The sequence below is a fragment of the Perna viridis genome, chromosome 11 (assembly GCF_037379345.1).
Source record: "Perna viridis isolate PV_CMFRI_1.1 ecotype Kerala chromosome 11, ASM3737934v1, whole genome shotgun sequence".
In the NCBI taxonomy this organism is placed as follows: Eukaryota; Metazoa; Mollusca; class Bivalvia; order Mytilida; family Mytilidae; genus Perna; species Perna viridis.
Genome location: NC_142455.1, coordinates 24,505,305 through 24,530,588, shown reverse-complemented (window position 1 = coordinate 24,530,588; position 25,284 = coordinate 24,505,305). Strand labels below are relative to the sequence as shown.

Here is a 25,284-nt window from a genome sequence, read left to right as displayed (position 1 = left end):
CCTTCTCTTAACTTTTTCATTATTCATTACCCAAAAGGACTGACACGTATTTCAAAAGTTTGCAAATTATATCTGTGTTATACTGATTTTTTTTATCATATTGCCATGACATTCGTGTCATCAGAATTCCTGTGTAGATTTTTGTAATCTATGCTATTTTTTTCATTTTCCTTTAAATGTAATTTTGAGGTTTGCATTTTTCATCATTTTTTTGTTTGCTAATATGTTATGTAAGAAATTTTGTTTTGATTCGTCACTAAAGATTTCTATAAGATAAATCTGATTCGTAACCTCATAACAAACAGACTATTTGTATCATGATTTACATAATTACACACATGAAAAAAGGAAAATATACTTTGTATTTATTCCGTATAATAACCATTCTTGTATTTAAGGATAATTTCTAGCTGTTAAAAATTGATTAAAAGTTCAATGTCAAGTCCTTTTGCAGTCTTATTGAAACAAAGCAATTTAGTCGAAGAGTTTATTATTTCTTTCAGACAAAGTTGATCAAGTTATGGTTTAGGTCACAATCAGTTAAAGCATTCTAAGACGAAAATGAAAACCCGGAAATGCAAAGTAAGGGAACAATACGGTGATATAATGCGGTGATGGGAAAATATTTATTATGTCTTTCCATCATTATATATTGTTTCGTCCCCAAAAGATATGTTGTTCTCACGAGATAGCTAAATATCACTCCCTCAATGTACTATGTCGTTCCCACGATATAGTTATATTGCTACAAAAATATCATGAGAACGACACAGTATCTTAAGGACATTGTATATGTAAATCATCTGTGTTTCCTGTTTTCACGTTTAGGCGATGTTCTTTGGATTAAGATGTATCTAATTTGTCCTAAAATTGGCATTGGTATGTTCTTGGCGCTATACTGTAAGGTAGAAATAAACAAGTGTTAAAATATATCTTATAAGGCGACACTTTAATGTTCAGCTACAGTCACGTCGAAGGAATGTTTTTAAAAACAAGCATTACTTTAATACAATAAAGGCCGTTACTTTTTAAGGAGGCAGAACTAGGGTAAGGGATACAACTCTTACAAATCATTGAAACGTTTGTATTCAGCATTTTACATCAATCTTATGTAAGCATCTAATTAACTTGGATTCATTTTATTCTGTTTCAAAAGAAAGCTTGAGAGGTTTTGGTAAAATTGAATACGATACAAACACATCACTGATTTCATGAGTTATGTCCCTTACCCTAGGTCTACCTCCTTAAATTGAAACCTATTAAAAATATCACAAGGTAAGTATAATATTTTCATTAACATGTTAAAATACCATAAGACTAAATAGAACCTGACATTTATATGCTAACAACGTTAATGTCAAGCCCTCTATTCATGATAACTTAACCATAATTGCTTTTAAAAAATGTTAATTTGACATTCTCTAATATAGTTAGAATATTTGAGCAATTATTATACTGAACTTGCCTACAATGTCCACACCAAATAATAACTATTCTTGTATTGGAGGCTTTTCTGGCTACTAAATTTGATTAAAAGTTGAATATCAGCTACTTTTGCAGTCATATTGAAACAAAGTATTTACATTGAAGAGTTTATTTAATTATTTCAAGGGTGACTTTTCAATGAAACCAAACAGGCTGTTAATTTAAATTGCAAACAATGTTTACGTTGATTCACCTTGTAGAAATATAATTCTCTACTAAACTGTACCTCTTGGTTGATTCATAAAAATGAAATTCGTTTATATACCTACCAGCCTTACATGTACCCAATTTACTGTTAAAGTGGTGTTTTTTTTTTATTATTTTAAATAAAAATAACAATAATCGAAATAAATTCGATGCCAATATTGAAATATATTATCAGCGAAGATTGTTTGTTTATGTACACTTGGATTTGATTTTTTTGCAGCTCGGTGGGTGTTACCAGAAAAGCAGAGGACACTTAGCCTACCAGTGCACCTGGTTTATGCTCCCAGATTTTAGTGGAGTTTTAGTTGCTCATTTACTTTTGTTATTTTGTATGTATTATTTTGGTTATTTTATGTTCTTTCTTGTGTGTGTCTGTTTTCCATGTCTGGTCTTTGTACCTGGATTAAATTCTTTTGATTTCCGCGAGAATCTTGGTTTCCTTGATTACTCTTTTAATACTAAGAAAGAATATTCATATATCGATGGAAATATATTGCAAACAGTGAGATGAGACAAACCACATATAAAAATCGGACAGTTTTTTAAAACAAATTTAGAAAATAAAGTCAGGATGTTGTAGAGAGAAATACTTTAGATTTCAGATTTGGATAAGTGAACTATTTTTCCATTCATTCACGTTTTGACCATGTACATATACTTGGATATCGATATCTCTGTATTGTCCTTCCGTGCTTTGTCTTGTTATTCCTGTAGGTCCACTGTATTTGTATTGGACCAATGACAACATTATTAGTGTTTCTCTTCATAGTTAAAGTGATTCTCTGTTTGTGTATGAATGTTACCAACTTGGCTTTTGAATGATGAAAATTTCTTTTACATATAATGTATTTCTATTATAATGAAAACCCGAAATTGACTGGTAAATTAGAGAATACTTTCATATACAAAGGTTGTAATACATGTAATACATTTTAAACAGATAGGGAAATGTGACATTAACATAATAAAACATTAAATAAAATATAAGATATTGTACACTTGAACGAAAACTTTCCACATTATTTCTTTATGTTATATTCAAAGGGGAATAAATGAGGATTCTTCGGACAAAAATGGTCGAAATGATAAAAATGATTGAAACGGGACATTTCGCCTCCTCTGTTGTGTTCCTGTAATTTCACGCATTTAAGTAGTTATAATACAAGTGTGGATTGACCACCAAAATTCGCTGATAATATATATTTTAATATAAGGATCGAACTTACTTCGATTACAGTTATTTTCATTCGAAATAAAAAAAAACATGTGACGAAAAAACCGAAAAAAATAATAAAAAAAAAATACAGACATAAGACACTTTACAAAGGATTGATTGATTGTTGGGGTTTAACGCCCGAGCAGCAATATTTCAGCTATATTCAGGCGATGAACATGAAATGGATGATACAATGAACATGAATGATGATGAAATGAAAACAGGGGATGGGACACAAGGATAATAGGGCCGACAAACTTTGATTGCCACAAGAAGGGGAAATGGGTAGGGTCGCATTTTTTCGACAAGCTTAGCGCTGCTGCAGGCCTATTCAGGGGCTGTGTAACCGGAAGTTACCGTACCAAAATATAAACTGACTACTAGTATTTTTCTCATTAATTCTAGCCCAGCCATCATATCATTTTGTAAATGTCAGGTGTACACCATTCAACCACCTGGGGCAAACATCCCAGTTGCTCCTGTGGCAGAGCGCCTAGCCTCCCCCCCCCCGGCTAGGTTTCTGAGCACTATTTAGTCGCCTTTTAAGACAAGCTTAGCGCTGCTGCAGGCCTATTCTTTTAACACCCGGACCTGCACAGGGCCACTTTACAAAGGCATTGTGTACGAATGAACAAGAAAATCGATATGCATCTCAATTTTTAAAGAGTGGTGGTATAAAACACATAAAGCAAAAACAAATCGGAACTACAAATCATGATGTTTTTTATAAGTCATCAAAAATAAAAATCGCTATCTAAGAGGTTCTACATATAATTGGGTAGCCAAAAAGTTAAAAGGTCAACAATAGTAAACAAAAAACAGTCAAGTTAGAATTCGTTATGTTTGTCATGATTCGATTTATTGTATTTGGCTTTTAAATTCACTTCATGACTCAAAAGCTTTTTGTACTGCTTGTGAAACATTTTTGCGATTTATTGTTTCTAAAACGTTTCTCTACGAACGCTTGAATTGGTACCTCTGGTCTCCAAAGTCGAAACAACTTTTCTCTAAAGTTTGGATGGTTGAGGATTTGTCTTGTATTAAGAACTGATATATTTAGCACTATTCCAAGTTTAATAACCTCCTCGTATGCCATTTGGCAGGATAAATCAATCAGTGATGACCACTTCTGGACTGGAATAGTCTCTTGATTTATAATATATTTGCATGACTGAACAAAAACAAAAAAATGTAATACATGCATTATTTATAGGTCAATTTTTCCAATCTCAAATAAATTCTTTCTGAACGTATGTAGGTTTTATACAAAGTAGTTTCTTCTTTAAACATTGCATTTACCTTTACTTAGGTAATAACTGACTTAGTGTCATATAAGAATCAGGTGGATATGCAAGGGTGGAAGGCACATCGTTTCCAAATTGTAATTTACAAAAGAAACTGTAATTAAAATTGTAATAATAAAAAATTGTACTAAAATTGCAATAATACTTTCATTAGGCTTGCTTATATGTTTGTATAAAGTGATTAAAATAACAGCTAGCATTGCTCACATATACCACTAGATGTTTTTATAACTCACTTAATTTGTAGTTATTTCTTTGTTAATATCTATGAATTATTTCCCTTTGGAACATTGTTCTCTAGTGCTTCTTTGTCAAAAGATCTCAAAGCAAAGAGCAGAACGGAATTAGACTGAAATGGACAGGGTATCTAGTGTAACAAGCCAACAAAGATAAAATCCACAATGGCCCATGCGAATTTTTCAACGGTTTTTATTATATAACAAAAACTGTGTTTAAAACAAATATGCAAAAAGTGTTTTAAATCAGAGATTTATTGAATTGTACTATGTGAAAGTTTCGCATATATCTTATATTGATCTTATTCACATACATATTACTTTGTTTACATTCTGCTCAACAGCGACTTGTGCCTCATCATTTTCTGGACATTTGGAAAGAAAAAGATGTTGTCATGATACGATTTGTCATAATTGATATCATTTCTAATTTTTAAAAATACATACTGTAATATAGTTATCAAATGCTGTAAACATTTTGTGCGAGAAATAGTATACTCGCAAAATTAATTATTTTCAAAAAAGAAACGAAATTTAATACCTTCAAGAACGTTAATGTGATATCGGAGACAATAGGCAACTATGGAATTCAAATCCCTATAGTAACCCCTCACCCTGCATTACTTTAACTTACACAATTAAATAGTACTTACACTGAACAGTAATGCAATAAGGGGACAAGTCTATAACAATTTCTAAAAACTATTAAAAATTGAACAGTAAAAAAGAACAATATAGAGAATAAAACATTTCAAGATCAGATAGTGCCATAGCGATTAACCAAAGTTCTAATGACGAGTATTACATTGTATGTGAATAGGGAACAAAAAAATTAATAAAATATTTATTATATTAAAAAACAAAAACAATCAAAAACTTCAAGTAAATAGCCAAAGTATAAAAAGCAACTGACACAAGACACATGGCAATGTTATTAGATATGTGAAATAATTAAACAACAACAAAATAATACTGCTAGTGCTCATTTCTACTCAAAAAGCAACCTTCCACGACCATATTTTTATTGGGTGTGCATTTTTGATATAAAATTCAGATCAAATTGTGGCGGTTTCTAAAATTGATAATGTGTATCTTTTATGATGATTTTTTATTACTTCAAACTAATTTTGTCAACTTCGAATATTTTTCCACACTTTTCAAGTTATGTACCACGTTTTCACCATCATACTTATTTGAAATGATTGAGAATAGGGTTTGACACCTGTCATGATGCTGCATATTGTTCCTGGATTATTACTGGATTATACTCACTTGCAATATAACGAATGCCGCTGGTGGACCAGGAATGTTTACCCTTCCTAAGCACCTGATGTCACTCCTGTTTTGTAGGAGTTTATATTGCTAGTGCTTAAAGAGTTAATTACAATTAACACAACTTTTATTTTAATCTATAAATTGTGTTCTGCGCTGTAACACTCCAATTGATCATGAAACTTTTTTTTAAAACTATCGAATAATTTTGCGACCATCAGGCCGCCACTTTAGACACATCCTAGGAGGAGCAGCAAATGGGCTAAGGTCAAAGGAGCACATCAAAAAAATTTGCTTATTTGTGTTTAGTGTATCAAATCAAATTACTCTATTGCGAAGTCTTATCTATGCCTTTTGCGACATGTGCTTCATCGAATATATCGATTTCACCCAAATATCTATATTCTTTTTTATTCTTATCGACTTACTTTGGATATTTTCTTGTGAAGTTGCATCGGGCTATCTATTTCTTCTTCTGGAAGAGAATATAAAAATACACAAAATGATAAAAAATATTTATATATAATATAAGCATTTCCTGTAGCAATTAAGTACAGAAATACGTTTCCCATTATTCACAGTTCACATTTAAGGTTTAAACTCATTTTAATGACCATAATTTGTGGAAATCATATATTAAACAAACGAAAAATGAATAAAATATATGCAATTTTGAAAAAAAAAGATAAACTCCAAACATAGTTTTCCCTTCCTCGTTTGTCTACCCCGGACTTGACTTTTTATGAGCAACTCGGCGATTGTTTATAGAAAAGCAGAGGACGCTTACATTACCGGTGCACCTGGTCCATGCTCCCAGTTTTTAGTGGAGTCCGAGTTGTTCATTTGCTTTTGTTACTTTGTATGTATGATTTTAGTTAATGTATGGTCTTTGTTGTGTATGTCTGTTTTCCATGTCGGGTCTTTGTCCCTGGATTACATTCTTTTGGTTACCGCTGGTTGCTCTTCCAAACGAGTAACGTTGAATTATGTTCAGTTGTTGTAACATACATCAACAAGTATGTTATACAGCAAATGACATTGAATGTATGCGTGTCTCTGGGTTATAATGGCAGATAATATAGAAACATTCATGTAATAGTCTTTATCTTGTAAAGAATCAGATATTACAGGCGAGCGCAAATTTAGATCAAGCCCCCTGTTGAGGTTTTAATGCGCCTACCTGACACGTGGTTAATTTTGGTATGGATTGAAAGAAAAGTAATCACCGTATAAGATTTGATTGGTCGTAAACGTTTCCCATGGTAAAGTCTCTTATAATTCTCGCAAAATCGAGAAAAGCTTGCAATTATAAAGTCACCTTAAACCAAATTTATTTTGAAACTTTTTAAAATTATTTAACTTCTTTTTAGAAAGATTGTCGTGAAAAGGAGAAAATCTTGATTAACAACAATATTGAACCATAAAAAACGGATGGATCGACATTATTGTCAATTCCCCCTTTAAAAACAGCACAAAAGCATTAAATTGCTTTATAAGTCTTATTAAAATAACCTATATGAACTTTCATAAGTATTATTTAATCATATTTCGAATAAATTGTAGCGATTTATTCACTAAATGAAGATCAAGGATGCGAATCAATATTTTTACTTATTGAATTCAGAAAAAGGAACATTTATTTGAATTATTTTTGAGTTCAGCTTTGTCCGAAAGCATTGTGTCATTGCATACAATGGCTCTATTTACATTTTGTAATTGCATGAGGTGTGCTGATATATGCGAGCAGAAATGTCGACAATTGTCTATGCATACAATTGTATAAATTTGCTCAACAGATCAAAGTTACACAACCTTGATGGCGTTTATACTCTGCCGTGTTTATTTTCATCATTAGGAAAGACACGGGAAATGGGAGTCTTTGATCAATGTCAGTAGATTCAGGTTTATATACAGCCACTGCCGTTTACCAAATGCTTCCATGAAAACAATGCAACTGCGCTGTACGAGGTTTCATACTCCTGTGTAACACATATAGCTCTAAATCTGCTTTTTTGAGGTTAACACGGGTAACAAGAACATCTTGAAATACCTGAAAGTGTTCTGGCATGCCGCATACAACGTTCGACAGTTTCATATGCCGTTCTCTAACTTTGGGCAAACACCAAAATCACTAAAAAGCCATACAAGCAACCTCGGGGAAAGAATGAAGGAATTAGTAGAATGGGCATTAATAATTTGCCTTGCACTTCTTGAAGCATTAAAAGCACGCGCAGACGGACGGGCCGGGCTCTGGCAGGGTCATACAGACTGATACTAGAACGAATAAAAAACATCAAAGGATTTTTGCGTTGGATATTATAAATAAGTTTCTTGTAATACGTAATTTTAAACGGTTAAATACCTTCCCTGCGATCTTGGCGTTTTGAAAAAAAAACAGCATTTCAAGCAATATAGTGGCGACTCAACCACGATCTTAGGTTTTAAAATAATGTTTAAATATGTTATATTTGACGAAAACATAGGTTTTTTAATGTTTATAAAGCAAGAAAAAATGCTGGGCGTTTGATATGGAAACCCCCAAAATGTAGATTATTTTAGAAAATAATGCGCTTTTTTTCTTAAATTCTAGAGAATTTCTGGAAGGTAACTTTCAAAATAAATTAAGGTTAGATTTAACTTAATTAAATAGAATTTTTTAAATACAATTTCTTTTTAAAAGACATTTTTCTTTAAATGTTATTTGATTCTGAAATACTCATTTGTTTTTGTTGTTTTCGCAGTTTAAACCGAGCAATTCTAAAATTGATATAAAATACATTTCCAAAGATATATAAAAAAAAAGCCGTGTGTTAGATAAGTGCATTAAAAACATCAAAATCACTTGTTCAGTATTCGCCAATTATTGATGATACGCATATCTATTATGGGGATTTAACAGGCGTACATGATTATCAGCATAATTTAAGACCAAACTAGTCACTCAGATAAAGAAACATTATATGTCATATTTTCAGCGGAAATCAAGAATCCAGGAACAATTACCAGACACTGAAAACAGACACAAACAACAAAGAACATTAAATAACCAAAATGATGAGTACAACGAAATGAAAGTAAATGAGCAACTTAGAAGCTGCAAAGGTAATCAAGGCTACCAAGGTTCTAGCAGAAATCAAAAGGAACAATGGAAAATAGACATACACAACAAAGAACATTAAGTAACTAACATAATACATACAAAGTAACAAAAGTAATTGACCAACTCGGACTCCACTAAAAACTAGGAGCATGGATCAGATGTACCGGTAGGGTAAGCGTCCTCTCCTTTTCTAGAAACCCCCGCCGAGTTGCTCATAAAAAGTGAAGTCCGGGGTAGATGAAAGATGAAAGGGTAGAAGTTAGAAGTTTATATATAATCAATGGACAAGTAAATAGTTTGATTAACATAGGTTATGAGAACTTGCAAAATTAAAATAATACGCATAGGGATGACCTTTGTTTTAGAGTCCATAGTACTAATCTTCATTTAGTTTTCAATGTTTCCTTTTATTTTTGACTATATGAGGGCTACTTATTGTTTATATCCACATTAACCTTGTTTTATGGTTTTAATGGTTTTACCCATTCTGTTCAGCTGTTGTTTCCTATCGTATATTTGTTATCAAGTCTTCCCGACTACAATGTCTTATCAATTATTAATATTTGAAAATTTAAATATACACTCAGTACTGTTTTTCTTAAAAGAGTAATCAAGGGAACCAAGATTATAGCGGAAATCAATAGAATGTAATGCAGGGACAAGGACCGGACATGGAAAACAGACATACACAACAAAGAACATACAGTAACTAAAATCATACATACAAAGTAATAAGAAACAAATGAGCAACTCGGACTCCAATAAAAACTGGGAGCATGGACCAGGTGCACCGGTAGAAAACAACTTTGCGGATTTGTTATACGTAGTGCTCATGCCTTGTGATTTTTTTCACACCCTGTATAGCAGAGTCAATAAACTAGTGGAGTGTAATATTTCAGGACGAAGTTATTATTCTGCAGTATTGGGGTAATAACAATGTTCGTTCTGTTCGCGTTTTTATGTTAATACAAACTTGATTCATATTCTGTTTGAAATGGCCAATATTTACATACCTGGTCCATACTGTTGACGTCGGCTTCTTTCTGTAGCAATTTTACGACCAGATCAAGCTCACTGATAAAAACCGTAAAACCAACCTTAAAGAATTAGAATTATAAACACTAATTATTGATGATTAATTGAAACAATGGGAACCATATTCAAAGTTTAAAATAAATTTATTGTTGATGCCAAAAACATGCGTTCAAGACAACCGTTTTTTTTTTTAAATTCATAATTAGATCAAACAGGTCTTAAATGCTTATTTCAATAGGGAAACGACGGGAGTCTTTCTCTTTTTGTAACTTTTTAAAAATATTTTTCTACGGAATTCCATCGCCTTTTATCATCTCAATTGAAGGTATTACAGACTTTGAAATCAATTTATGCGTTTGTTTTTATTCTTGAATGATTTTAATGATATTTGAATGATAGTGCTAAGCTTCAAATTTGTATTTAGATTTAAGAGATATGTTTTCTAAAGCTTTAAACAAGTTTACAGCTCGGTTTAACATATGAAAAACACATAATTATATGAACATAGCTCAATCCGTGGTTTGTTGTTAGGTTAGTTCACCTAGTTCTCCCTATATTCCTCTGTCTATCCGACCCTTTTAAACGCTCCTGTTTCATAAATGTGATTTTATCATCTTGTTTCACTTACATTGTGTGACACGTTAGGATTTACTCCGTTATCTAAAAGTACCAACGCTTCTTTGACTTTCTAAACAGCGTCCAACAGTTTAAATGATAAATAAAAAGTAAATTTGTAACTAAAGAATGTTAAGGTACATTGGGGGATTTTTTTACAAGGGGAAATAGCTCTCCATTCACTTACTGCTCATAAATTATGTTAATAATAAATACAATCCTTTTATCATGACCACCAACATATCATGTTCAATATCATTCCACCAATATCTCTACTCTTTGTACTATCTTTGTCTGTCTGCCCACATTTCTGTTAAGCGCAACTCATCCTATGAAACTGCTTAAAGGATTTTAATGGAATTTTATATGAAGGTTGAGCTTCATATGGGAATGTGTATGAAGTAATACAATTATTGTAGGAGGACTCTAAATGGATATTATCAACCTTAATGGTTTTATATGTTAAAACCTCGTTAGTACCATGCACTCCTCTTGAAATGCGACAGAGATTTTCATGAAATTTTATAGAGAGGTTTGACACCATATGTAGATGCACATAAAGAAATATATTTAGAATCGGAAGACTCTAAAGGGAGAGAAAGCAACTTCAGGGTTTAACTCCATTAATTAATAAAGCCGATGTTATTCTTTTTTTAAGGTGACTTACAGTATATTTAGTTTTATATAATGCACGATTATTCCCAGCATTAATGTTCGTATCGCTTGTACGGGTAGTCAGTAATAATTCCAATTTAATTAGCATATGGCTTTTTGTGCATTATGATAGGCTATTCACCTTGAAATCAGGATCTCAGCAATGGCAGTTTTTACAATAATTCAATGTACAAATCGTAAACAACATGGCTACCATCGCTTCGGCAAACGATAGGGCCGTTTAGAGGACTAAAACGGTATTATCTGCTTTATTCCATTCATTTTCGGCATTGTTTATTCAAAACAACATTTTTTTTTTAAATTAATATAGTAATCGGTAGCCCATAAATACTTTGATTATTGAAATTGACAACCATGTCACGTTGTTGGTTGTATGCCGCCATATTTGCAATGTCGATTTCGGGTATCAATTTCACTGAATGCATGAGAGTCTACTATATATCTCAGATAGTTAGGGATAGGAATTATGAGGATTAAACACAGTAGTCCGAAGGACTTACATTTGTTTTGTGAGCGAATGAACCAATTTTACACATCGATAAATTCTGAAAAAAAAAACGTGTTTAAACCTATAATATTACATGAGTATTGATGAACAAACTTACTTGATTCTTTACTTTTTCACTTTCTTACTGATCAAAGATGAACAAAACGTCAGATTATTTTCTTATATATGTATAGGTAAAAATATGGAACCTTACTTGTTCTTTTGTCAATGATGTTTTTTCCTCCCTGCTCATACTTCTGTATCACTTCTCCCTCTTGGGACTATTTCAATGTTCATCTCGTAGCTGAAAACGTTGTTGAGTCTTCCATGCAAAGATAGAATACAAAATAACATTTTAATATACATTTGTACATGTACATTTATATCAGACATTAAAACTTTTATGCATACCTGGCTGCAAAACATATTCGTGAACTCGAAATGTACAGATTGTTATATTGAAATTTTTTTTCTATTTATAGACTTAATTTATTAATACTAAATGTGTTTTCCACGGAACATCCATATATTATGCAGCACTTTAACCAAAATGAAAACACATTTGACCGAATTGAAATTGGCACATAGATGATTATAACTAGGCTGAAAGATTGTAATGAAGGGATCGACGGGTTACAATATCTCATTCTTTTAAAAAGGATTGTATGATACTTATTATGGTAATCTTATTGGCTTAACAGTTGTTTATGTTTTGTGGTAATAGATTTACATTGATTTGGTTCATCTTTTTATCACTAAAATTCTTTAAATTGGGTCAGAACTTCCTAAGACCTATGATCGGAAATAATATTTAAATGAAATATTTAATTCGGTTGGTATCTAAGAATATATGTTGTACTTGTCAAGGACTGGAATCATTTGATAAATACCAATCTTGAAGAAGACTTCTGTACTTACTTAAAGATTAAGGATCATTTTGGCTATGAAAAATATTTGGCATATGTATTAATAATTCAGATCAAAGAAATAAAATTGGACGTTTTTCTAATATTCCTAGATTAGAGAGATTTTGTAAAAGCTGTTATACATTGCATGTCACTTAAAACTGAATATTTAAGTTCCTTTTGCTGTCCGACAACTGATTATTTTTATTTATTTTATAAGGACTATTTTAATAAGAAAGGTACATATTGTCAAATTAAGATCATCATATCTACATGTAAATCTTTCTCTTATTACTAAAACAAATCGTTTTCTGTCATCAATTCTTTCTTTATTTTTTATTTTTTATTTTGCATTTTTAGCCAATATTTTGAAAGCCTTAATATATAGAAAGAAAGAAAATTGTTCGAAGTCTTTTTAAGTGATGATCTTTTAAAAGCGGGTACCTTATTTTTTGGTAGTTTATGGCTAATATCTTGAAAACTGTAACAAATAAAAAAGCAAGGATTGTTAATTTTGATGAAATAATCCTTATTATAAGACCAAAACAGCCTCCAAGAGTCAGGGTCAAACTTGAAGGTCACGTCATGTTAGAGTTATTAACTCTGAAAGACAAATAATAGGTATGTTTGCAAATTTTAGTTTATATCTCGATATAATTCAAAATTATCATTATTCATCAGTCCTAAAAAGATTAAACTGCAGACGCGGATTCAAAGAATTAGGGGCGTGCCGGGCATACGCCAGTTCCCTGAAAACAGGATTTTTTGCATGAAATCTTGATTTTTACAAATTAAAACTCTAACCCCAAAATTGTCTTGTATCGCTTCGTTCGACCTTTTACTCTATTTACGACCCTAAACTGAAATCCTTGTAAGAGATGACTACGGAGAGTCACAATTAAAGGTCGCTAAGTTTTCATTTCAATAGTGTCATATCTGTTTTGCATCTCCTAAACGCTAAAATAATTTACTTTTTGAAGAGTAATAACAAAATTACCGAACTGATAAAATCTAGGCAGTAGTCAAAAGGAATAGCATAAAAAGAAAGTATGTATAACAAATGGCAATATCAGGGCAAAAACCGGAAAGTTGGAAAACCGCCGTCGTAATGGTCCTGACTAGGTACAGGCATTTTAAAATGAAAGATGGATTTATATTACACTCTCTGTCTCGTGTATTAAAACATTTCAACTTTTGTTTGACAAACATTTCAAATATATGCTCACATCAGTTACAGGTAGTTTTAATCACAATTAATACTAAGCGGTATGACGTAATCTGGCGTAGAGAGTTAAGCTAGAATATATAATTCCCTCATCCTTCAATAAATTCAAAACAAAACACTTTTTAAATCGTGATATGCATGTTATTGTGTTTTATCCGTATTGGATTGTATCTGTTGTATATCATTTTAGGCCCATCAAGAAAATGTATCTAAAGAAGGAACGAAGGTATTATGGACCGAGACGACAAATGCTTCCCATTAAAAACGCGCGGAAGTGCCGTTTCAGTCCCGTCCGGAAATATCCCCCAAATAATTGAAAGAACGTAAACTTTGAGTGACATTTTAGGCGCCAACTTGTTCTTTCAAGAAGACTTTGCGTTGTAGTAAGTATCACATAATGATTAAATAAAATAATATAGGTATTTTCATTTTTTTACATTACGAGCAGCGTCAATTATAGCGAGCACAAAGTTTAAGCTCAACAACAGTCTACAACGTGTGTGTCGGCCAAAATTACATTTTTGATCTAACCATAACTTTTCTATGTTTAGAAAGCCTTTAAGGCACACATTTTTGGAATTAAATACGAGGAATGCAATGGCTTTAAGTGCAGTCGAACTCTGAAGCAAAAGTACATGTATCAGGTCTCCTTTTCATTAGACTTCATGCCATTTATAATTTTGCCATTTTTTTTTGAATTTTTCATCAATAATTAGTGGGACACTGCAACTAGGGTATTCCAAATATACTTCTTATTATTGGAAGAACTGTTCCAGGTTCGGCATGATTTGCAGGGTTTAAGCAAGATCCTTCTAGCGGGAAATACATGTACATGTAGCTTTTTTTGAAAAATAACATCTGTGGACATCTTTTAAATGTTTTGCCTTTTTTGCATTTTCACTACTTCTGAAGCTTCAGTGTATCCCGGTGTAGTCTTTTACTTGGATGAAAGTTTCTCTACTGTCAGTATGATAAATTTTATGAATTTCTAAACATTTAAGATTGAGCTTTACTCGCTTATGAAAAGCTGTAATTTGAGCAAGTTTGATGTGCATTTGTTTACATTTTTACTCACACACACATGTTCTATTGAGCTCACTATAATTATTGGGTAGCTTGCTTGTTCTATCAAATAAACATGTGACAGAAGTAGACAGCAAATAAGTTGAAAACATGATATAAAACATTCTTAAGATAGCCCTTAGGTGATACATGTAGTTACCAGCCAAATGGATGTGGTTTGCTAGTCATTAGAAGCTGCCATAACAGGGAAGTTGTGCACCAAGATAATAGAGTTCGCCAATCTCATTAGTGATGTCATATTTTCTTACCGACATACATGTATCATTAAGGGCAGGGTTTTAGTCAGGATTTTAAAACCAATAGTTACATGTACTTTTGTATTATCTGTTTTAGATGCACCACAATTTAACCCCTATAGTAAAAATGTCTTAAAATGAGAAAACAGTTATACATTTTGACCTAGTCTGTATGATTTTAGTGGTCCTATTTACTTTTACTGAAAAATAAATGAGTTTGATTTTTTTTATACATGTACAGGTACATATTACAAATTTTCAATATTTACACATGTATTTTAAATCTGCATTATTTCTTCATTCAAGGGCTTAAAAGCCAGATTAAATTTCTAGTAAACTACATGTACATGAACCATGTTGCATTTTGTCCCATTGTTCTCTATTCTCTTCCTGAAATTCATAAAATTGCAATAATTTTTGAGAGGATCCTTGACTGGAAAATAAAAAAAATATTTTACTACTTCTGTTACTACAATATATTTGATTCTTTATCTTACTCCCTTCTTGATACATGTACATGTACCAGCACATGTATATTTGTATTGACTGAGTTTATTCAGCCTTATTATATTTTCTCCATCATTATCATGTATTACCATGTGTGCTATTTTTAGACTAAAGGAATTTTTATGGCAAGCCAAAGTGGACAAAAATCAATATTTTGTAATATTAGAAAATGAATTTTTAATATTACAAAATATTTTTTTAAATATTAGAAAAGATTTTTTAATATTAGAAATTCATTTTGTAATATTAAAAATTCATTTTGTAATATTAAAAATTCATTTTCTAATATTACAAATTCCTGATTTATTAATATTATAAAATAGCACACATAACAATGAATTTATAATATTAGAAAATGAATTTGTAATATGTTTGTTTTAGAAAATCACTTTGCAATATTGAAAAATCAGTCACATTATTTAATATTACAAAATGATTTTCAAATATTAAAAAATCGTAACTGAATACAACAAATCCATTTTCTAATATTAGAAAATCAATTTCTAAAAGTGGTTTTTTAACGTTAGAAATTCAATCGATTTTTTAATATTAAAAAAGTGTTTTGTAGTATTAGAAATCTAATTTGTAATATTAGAAAATGAATTTGTAATATTGAAAAATCATTTTTTAATATTAAAAAATACTTATTTTGTAAAATTAGAAAACATACTTTTTAATATTACAAAATCAGTTTTTAATATCAGAAAATATTTTTTAAAATTAGAAATTCATTTTGTAATATTAAAAATTCATTTTCTAGTATTACAAATTCCTGATTTTACAAAACGTCCCACATTTTTAATATTAGAAAATCAATTTCTAATATTAAATAATGATTTTTTAATATTAAAAAAGTGTTTTGTGATATAAAAAATCTAATTTGTAATATTAGAAAATGAATTTGTAATATTTAAAAATCATTTTTTAATATTAGAAAATACTCATTTATGTCCACTTTGGGTTGCCATAAATTTTCCTTTATGTATATATATATATTTGTACATGTATTTACCTATTTTCCAGCCATTTTTTGTCAATTGTAGCACTTCAAAGTGTTTTAGACACAACCTGATGGAAATATACATTGTTTTGTGAAAATGAAACATTCTTTTATCAGGTAAACCAGTACCTGAAATAAGATGATTTTAGCTGACTCAAGTCTTCAACTTTGCATTTGAGCCATGTGAACATACATGTACATTGTAGCAGGGTAGAGTTATCGTTGACCATTATCAATTTTGATTGGCTCAGTAGATATTTACATCTTACAACTCATACCTGCATGCACAGCAGATTGAGCATCATGTGTGCCATTGTCTGACATGGCAACACCTTAAGTTTTGATAGTATTAACTCATAGTCAGAGAAAATTGTTTATAATTGGTACAATCATGTACATGTATGTATGGCATCTACGAGGAAAAGAGTTGTCCAGAAAAGGCTTTGTTAATTTTTTAAGGTATCAAAATAGTATGCAAAATACATGAACATGAATTCTGATCTGTTGCTCTTGCATTTTTTCACTTGTATGTATAAAAATCACAACAGACAACATGGATTACTCTACATTTGTAGGATCTCGTAGACTCCAGCAGATTGAGGCATTCCCAATGAGAAATACAGTGTATCATCCCTTGAACATTTTTTTTTCATACTGTCCTTTGTAAAATTCCCTAAGTCATTCCCAACCTAAATGTCATCCTGAATTAAGCTTGCTTGAATAAAAATTCTTATGAAAATTAGTCGCTAACATTTATTTTTCAATCAATAACATTTTTGACACTAGATGAGGACTTATAGAATAATAATAATGCCATATCTTGGTTCCTCTGAAATTAATATTTTCATTACAATAAAAAACCTTGTGTTTTTTTTCAAGATTTCTCAACCTAACTTTTTAACACCAGTTAAGAAACAATGAAAAAATCGAAGGACACTTACCATACCAGTGTACCTGGTTCACACTCCCAGTTTTGTGTAGAGTTTGGGTTACTCATTTATTCTTAACTTTCTGTGTGTATAACAAATTAGTTATGGCTAGTCACCGGGATCATTGATTAATGCTAAAAATGGGGTAAAATTAGTCACTTTTTGGTCTATTTCATATACTAATGTATATTCCTTAAAATTATGAAAAGTGATTAATACATGTAGTTTCAAAATCATGGCTGATCCCCTGTCTTTTAATATATTTGTGTTATTAATATTGCTTATTATCATGGCCACATATTTGTGCCCCTATTTTAAAGTTACATGTAACCTGTTCCTCATACCCAATTGTGGTCTTTTAGTGAGCATAAAAATCCTATAATATCTTGATTAATAGGATAATTAATTGGAAAGAGTGAATAACCAAGATATTATCACGAGTGCTGAAGAACGGTTAGATTAAACGAGTGTGTGGAACTTGTTCTGTGCACAAGTTAGATCCTCAAGCGTTATTGGCACGAGTGATCATCCTATTGATTATCGAATTGATTATCCTATTTATTATATAGATTTTCTTCATAATTTATCCATATTTTCCACATGAATTTTAAATATTGTGATTTGCCATTTCGTTTTGGCGGGAGAAAGCTTAAGTTCAAGAGTGAAATTATTGAATTTATTTCACTGTGTGAATTATTGAAATTTATTACACTGGGAACATTCAATAAAACACTGCTATCTACATGTATAAACTAAATTTATTTCATGTTGAAGTGGAGACACAGTCGAGGAAAATGGTGATTATATGTTATGATGTATACTCGGAAAAGTTGAGAAATTCAAATTTAGGTTGATGGTAGTGTACATGTCCATCATCTGTAGTTCAGATCTTTACACCATTATTAATAGAATGTTATATTATTTGATCATTGTTCAAACAAAAGTATGATTCAAAACAACAATAAAAGGCTGGATTTAATGGTCATTTGCTCAACATTTGAATCACTAAATGTACATGTACAAAAGAAAATAAATGCAGGACCCACTTGAAATTAGCCTGTCTGTCATTGTCTTAGGTCTAAGATATTTCCAGAAGACTGCTGGTACAAATGTATGAAAATTTTTTTACGAAATTATTAAAAATATGTTTAATGATCGACTCTACTATATTTTTCAGGTTGATACATGTATAATGGATTATCTGGTAGTGATCCAAGATTATGTCAATAACTTTTCCCAGCGCCTTTATCAACTTCAACAGAATAATGTTTTATGTGATATGAAGCTTGAATGTAAAGGTGGTGATGTGCCTGTTCACAGTGTTGTTTTCATGGCTAGCCAGAGTTCCCTCTTCCAAAAATTATCATCTGGGAAGAATCCTCCACAGGTCATTAAACTCCTTGAGTTCTCTGTGAATTCGGTTCAGGACTTAGTCAGGGGACTATATACTGGACGATTTCCACTTGATTATGTTAGAGTAGATGAGATGGTAAATCTGTCAATGTTCTTAGGTGTGTCTGATTTTACAATTTCTATTAAAACACTAAGTGGCAAAGATTCTCCACTTAAGCAGCCATATTCTCCTCTAAAGCAGCCACTGAGTTCAAATACCAGTAAGCTTGCTGAACAAAATAAAATTGACTCTGTAAAAGAAAAACAATTAATCAGCCCTGTGAAGCATAAAGGTAGTGGCACTATCCAACAAGTCAAACTGATAAGAAGTCCAGTAAAAGGAAGTCAACATATCACTTCAGTAAGTCCTTCAGTAAGCCCTCTCAAGGTCAATGATAAGTCTGAAGAAGGTGTCGAGAAACCCAGCACTAAACCTGGAGATAGCAACCAAAAGACTTGTTTATCCAGTTCAGAAAAGAGTACAGATTACAAACAGTTTACCAACTTGAAAGATCCTAAAGATAGCTGTAACCTTGGTAACCCTAATAACCCAAATAAAGATTTTCATCAACCAGACAACTCAACAGATACCACCACAACAAAAATTAAAGTTGAAAAAACAGTGGCTTCCCCACCAATCAAAATGCTGAAATCCTCCAATGAACAAGATGATGATGATTCAGGCCAATCTGAAATATCTGACATATCTTCTGATATGGAAGATGTTGATGAAAGTGACCAGGATAGTTCATCACCAGACTTAGAAACAAAACCTGTTCATGGTGGGAAACGTGTCAACAGGCAACAGGAAGCTGGTGCTGAATCAGGCAGAAGTAAAAAGGTACTGTAAATCAATAAACGATTACATGCAAAATTGAATGGAGGTCCGCGGGAATTTTATAATCAAATAAATAAGATAGATATTAGCTTGGTAGTATACATTGATAACATACATGAACATCACAGGGCATAATCTAGGATTCAGTGAACAGGAGAAGTGACTTCCTTCCTTCCAAATGTCATCATGTTAGTGATGAAGATTCATCCACCAATCCTTGAACACTTCACTCTGTTGTAAAAACTCCTTCTAAACTGCTTGACAGATACATTTTGTATTAAACTTTCAAGTAATGATTATTTGGTAATGTTGTCACACTTTCACAAAATTTGGATTTCATATTCTGTTTGCTTAAGCTTTATGTTGTTATTCAAACTGGAAATTCTAGAAAATATACATGTACATGTATGTCTGTACAATGTATGTGTACTTACACACTGTACATGTACATCAGAGTTCTCTGTAGGATTTTGAGATGGTGAGTCAAAAAAATATTTTGTGAGTCCAATAAAAAATGTGATGTGTCTAGGATTACTGATACATGTACATATAGTTCAATTAGTTGTTTGGAAGATGACAATGTCTAACCAACCAAAATGAGTTGTTTCGGGAAAAATGAACCTTCCTTTCCAGCCAGTGCAAATTCTTTCAACCATTGATCTTGCAGTTTGCTTTTTGCCATTGGTTGTACATTTTATTTAATAATAATAATAATTAGGCACTATTGTCTTTGTTGGGGTCATTGTTATCTGTAGACACTTTGTTTTCATGCAACAACTTAAAAAATAGTTGGTTGATCTTAATAAATTTTCATATCAAGAATCCAAATTGCAAAAAGAGGTTGGAAATTGATTTTTGGGGTTATGGCCCCAACTGTTTTAGAGTTGGGGGCCAGAAACAAGCATTTCATAGAATTTAAATACAGAATATAATTCCAGTAAAAACATAGGAAAGCCTTTGATATTGTTTCACAATATCCTGTACCACAACCGTCAGATCAGTTTTGATTTTTTTTGGCTCAAGACTTACACAGTGTACATGACATCAGGGTGAGGGATATTATTCACCATTTACATGTATGTCTTGTCTTTGTACTGTGAGTATACATGTATACATGTAGAATACATGAAGCAAGACATTATATAAGAACCTTATTTCTTTCATAACTGTTCAATCATATGCTTATTTACATGTACATGTAAGAAATGTTTCCAATTTGTGAACATAATTTATACTGTGTTTACTACAAAATGTACCCCAAACTACGTGTACAATGTACATGTAGGTTATTTTGTATAACCTGTTCAAGAAGTATTAACTTTTATATATTATTTAAGGAGCTGTCTCTGAGAAAACCATGGGAATTTAAAGTTTGAATTTATTCCGGTCAAAATTAAAATCTGACTCTTAATCAGAACATGTTAGTTTTGGATTACCGTATTTGAATTGCAGAGTGCAGACCAATTAATTGTAATGACATCACAGTATGAATACTTAATAACCATGATTTCCCCCAAAAAATTAACCAATCAAAACACTTGTTACTAACTAATTGAATGATTTTGTTTCAGGCAAAAGAGTCTAGTGCAAACAATAAACAACAAAGAGGACTAACAGAAAGAGGTAGTAAACCAACCACAGAAAACACTAGTGAAAAGACCCCTAAATCTGATGGCATTAGACAATGTATTTGTCTTGTGTGTCAAGAAAAATTTTCGACAACTTCAGAACTTCAAGAACATGTCAAGGATCATACTGGCAATAAACCGTTCAAATGTTCTGATTGTGGGAAAAGATTTTCAACCAAGCATCGTTATCAGACACATAGGATGATGCATACAGGTGAGCGTCCTTACGTGTGTGACACATGTGGAAAAGGTTTCACTGCAAGCGACAACTTCAAAAAGCACATCCGTCTTCACACTGGTGCTAAGCCATTTGAATGTGAACATTGTGGAAAATGCTTCAGCCAGAACGCTCATCTTCAAGTTCATATAACAAGGGCTCATACAAATGATAAACCATTTGGTTGTCAGTCATGTAGTAAGAGATTTGTCTCTAAAAGTGAGCTCATAGTACACATGAGATCACATACAGGATATCGTCCTCATTTGTGCACAGTCTGCGGAAAATCTTTCAGTCAGAATGGAAACTTGATCATTCATATGAGGGTTCATTCAGGAGAAAAACCACATAAATGCAATGTTTGCGGAAAGGGATTTAAGATCAAAGCCCAACTGACAGATCATTCACGAATTCACACAGGACAGAAACCTTTCAGTTGTAAAGAATGCGGCAAGTCTTTCAGACTTTCACAAGCACTTAAGATACATCATGCCACAACCCATACTGATGAATCACCATATTTTTGTCATGCTTGTCAGAAGTCATTCGCATCCAGTAGTAGTCTGAATCGCCATTTTAGAAGAGTTCACATAAAATAAATTTCAGCTGCCTTAGCTGCTGTTTTACACTTTAGACCGGTGATTGTAACTCAAACAAAGGAATGAATGAATGAACATTTTTGTTTTGACTTAAGGCAAAAAAGGTTTTTCTGTCTGTCAGTCTGTAGATTTTTTGTTAAAGCTTATTTTTAATGTTACACATGTAGTCTACTCATTATGATATGTTCGTGTACATTGAGATACAACTGTATGTATTATAATAAGCTGATTAATGATTTTTTTTGTTTAAAAAATAGTAGCTCTGAGTGGACATCAAGATTTTTGCCAACACATTTGTATATGGTCATCAGTTATCGATCCATCTAATTATTGAAAGGATCGATTCAAGAACTGTACATGTAGGTCATGATTTAACCATCCTCATGACATAAAATGGGTGATTTTAAATATTACAATGAGTAAATAATATGATCTGCGCATTATTTTTCCCCCCAAAAAAATGGATCATTGACCCATGCATCCGTATCTTTTGAAGACATTTTTACCCCTATTAGATTTCAGCATAGTTTCTACGAATTTTGAATGCAAGTTATGCTCTATGATTTGTGAATATCTCCGTAATACCCATGTTAAAAGGACACAAAGATCATGATTTTTCAACTTTCTATAACTTACCCATACATTGTACTTGTACATGTAACTTTAACTCTTTTGGATTTGTTACCAGACTAATTTTCTTAGATTCCAGCACTCCTAAGCAATCTATTGATATCCTTGTTTCCTTTATCAATGATAGAAGGGTTTGTTTATTAGTTTTGCATCCTTTAAAAACATTGTTTTGTACTAAAGAAATGTTTCATATATTTTATATTACTGTCACTTGATTATATAATGTCTATGAGATATTGGTAAAACATGGAGTTGCATGGTTTTTCGTGCTAGGTACATGTATACTCCCACTTGTACAATAAGTTTTGATACCAGAGATCTCCAAAAATGGTTTACTAGGTACAAAATATATGCCCTATCTACATGTATATGAAGCCACATCCAAATTTGAAATCAATCCATTCATTGGAGGCTGAGATTTCTATGACAAAATGTTTTTCTTTCATTCCATAAATTGTGATAAATGGCAAAGTCCCAGTCTGATTAAAATTATCAATGTGTAGGACATGCAGTGACTGTGGCACAATTGATAGGGCTAATTTGAATTAGATTGGACAATGTCCCACAAAAAAAGGAAGTTAATATCATGCAGCACCACAATTCCTGAAAGTGTATGGCAGATCTATATATAGCCACACACTAATTGGAAATCAATTCATCCATTGAGAGCTGAGCTATGTGTAATTGTGATGAAAGGGACGGACCAGGTGATTCCTATATACATGTACATTGTACCTCACACTCATTGAGTCGATGTATGATTGTTTAGGAGTTTCACTTTGAAATAAAGTTACAATGTATTAACATTTAGGGAACCAACATGAAATCAAAACCTTGATTACATGTAGCTGAAATTTAGAGACATATCATAAACCATGAAATGCTATACATTTGTACTTAGGATTTTTCAGCGAGAATTATTTATCTGTCACAGTGTATCAACTCTCCTTATCCATTGAGTAAATACTGAATATCTCGCATGTGAGTTTTATGTTCTGAACAGGTGATTGGCTTGAATTTAATTGTGACATCATCATAAGATGTTTGCTTTCTGGCCTTAGGGTAGAACCAGACACGTTGAAAAGGAGGGGTGCCAGCGGGGATTCCTATGAAAAAGGTGATGCTCTGACATTATTTGCCATTTTTTGTTGATTTTACACATGAAAAGAGCAAATTTTCCAGTAAGAAGGAGTAGTACCTACCCCCTGCACCCTTTCCCTGGTCAGGCTGGATCTGCCACTGGACCTTATGCATGGAGATTTTGGGAAATTTTAACTTCCAAGTATTAATGTCGTTGTTTTAAGAAATAGGTGAAGAGTGTCTTACATTATGCTTAACTTGTGGAAATCAGATTTCTCCTTTCCAGATAGTTGAATGCTAAATGTCGTGCTAAAAACTCCATCATTTAAGTACATGTATTTCAATCGGAGTTCCATACAATGTAAGTGGCTACATGATTGTTATACGGTAAGGAAGCATCTGTTTGATGGTACATTTCTATATGGATATTTTGACTATTGGTCTTTTTTTTTTTGTGGTTGCTTATCATCAAATTTGTGAACACAAATTTTAGTCCTGGTTTTCTCAGTTCACAAGAGATAAGAAAAACATGATTTTTTATTTTTTTTTCAAATTTCAACTGAAAAGAAACAAAATTGAAATGGAAGAAAATGCTATGGTTGTCATTTCTGGTTTTACAGCAATTACGCATTTCAAAGTATGTACGCATACATGTGTATGACTCCTCAATTCCACATATATTTTACACATAGACTTACAGTAATGTATATATGTATATATTTGTTTCTTTTCCTGTTTAGAATATTCAAAATATTTTTTTTTCAGTATCAGATGTATTTGACTAAAGACATTGTATGTTATCAGTTATTTTTTGCACCTTTCTTTCTATAGTTAAAAATAAAGGTACTATCTAAGTTGTATAATTGATGATAATTCATTGTCCAGGGGCGGATTCAGGCGGAGCGTTGTGGGCGTGCACCCCCCCCCAAAAAAAAAAAAAAAAAATTGCAAAGCATGGGTTGTCTTGGGTAGATTTAGGCCGTTTTAGGTTGAATCTTTAATTTCTCATTAATTTTACCACAAACGATATCTACATTACACCCACTCTATTTCAATATTTCAAAAATTTAACCTAAAAAAATTTTTGGCCTCGCTCTGCTCGCCGAAATTTTAACTGTGTGTCCCCTTATCTAAAATCCTGGATCCATCATAATTACCATTGAAAGCTCAATTTTTACCTGTGGCACCTACTGTGAAATCAGTTCTAGTAGCTATCTGTCTCCATTTGTCTGTCCATGTGACATAATTAAGAGATGCCTACAGGACAGATTTAGTCTTTCTGTCAGTCTTTTTACTTGCTGGATACATGTTAAAGGTTATGCAGTGCCAGATCTCTGTATGGAGATGTACATTTATCAGGAACGTTTGTTTTATCAAGTTTTG

General features: G+C 32.0%; 1 protein-coding gene and 1 long non-coding RNA gene across 4 annotated transcripts in view; one reads left to right on the top strand and one right to left on the bottom strand.

The window, feature by feature from the left end:
* Nucleotides 1–412: 412 nt before the first annotated feature.
* Nucleotides 413–25,284, bottom strand: part of LOC148603472 (uncharacterized) — a 33,159-nt gene continuing 8,287 nt past the window's right edge. For 2 of the 3 annotated variants that reach the window (XR_015916255.1, XR_015916256.1), the window contains exons 2-5: nt 11,847–11,954; nt 9,834–9,917; nt 6,149–6,195; nt 413–898 (exon numbers count right to left, since the gene is read on the bottom strand). This is a non-coding gene — a long non-coding RNA (uncharacterized LOC148603472). Of the gene's footprint in view, nt 899–6,148; nt 6,196–9,833; nt 9,918–11,846; nt 11,955–12,043; nt 12,082–25,284 lie in introns of those variants that run through there. The other variant, XR_015916257.1, reaches the window with a different exon arrangement.
* On the top strand, nt 14,026–24,755 carry LOC148603474 (uncharacterized). Its single transcript, XM_088551281.1, has 3 exons — nt 14,026–14,145; nt 18,695–19,750; nt 21,319–24,755. The coding sequence occupies exons 2-3, from the start codon at nt 18,710–18,712 to the stop codon at nt 22,189–22,191; spliced, it is 1,914 nt and encodes a 637-aa protein (XP_088407407.1). The 5' UTR covers nt 14,026–14,145; nt 18,695–18,709; the 3' UTR covers nt 22,192–24,755.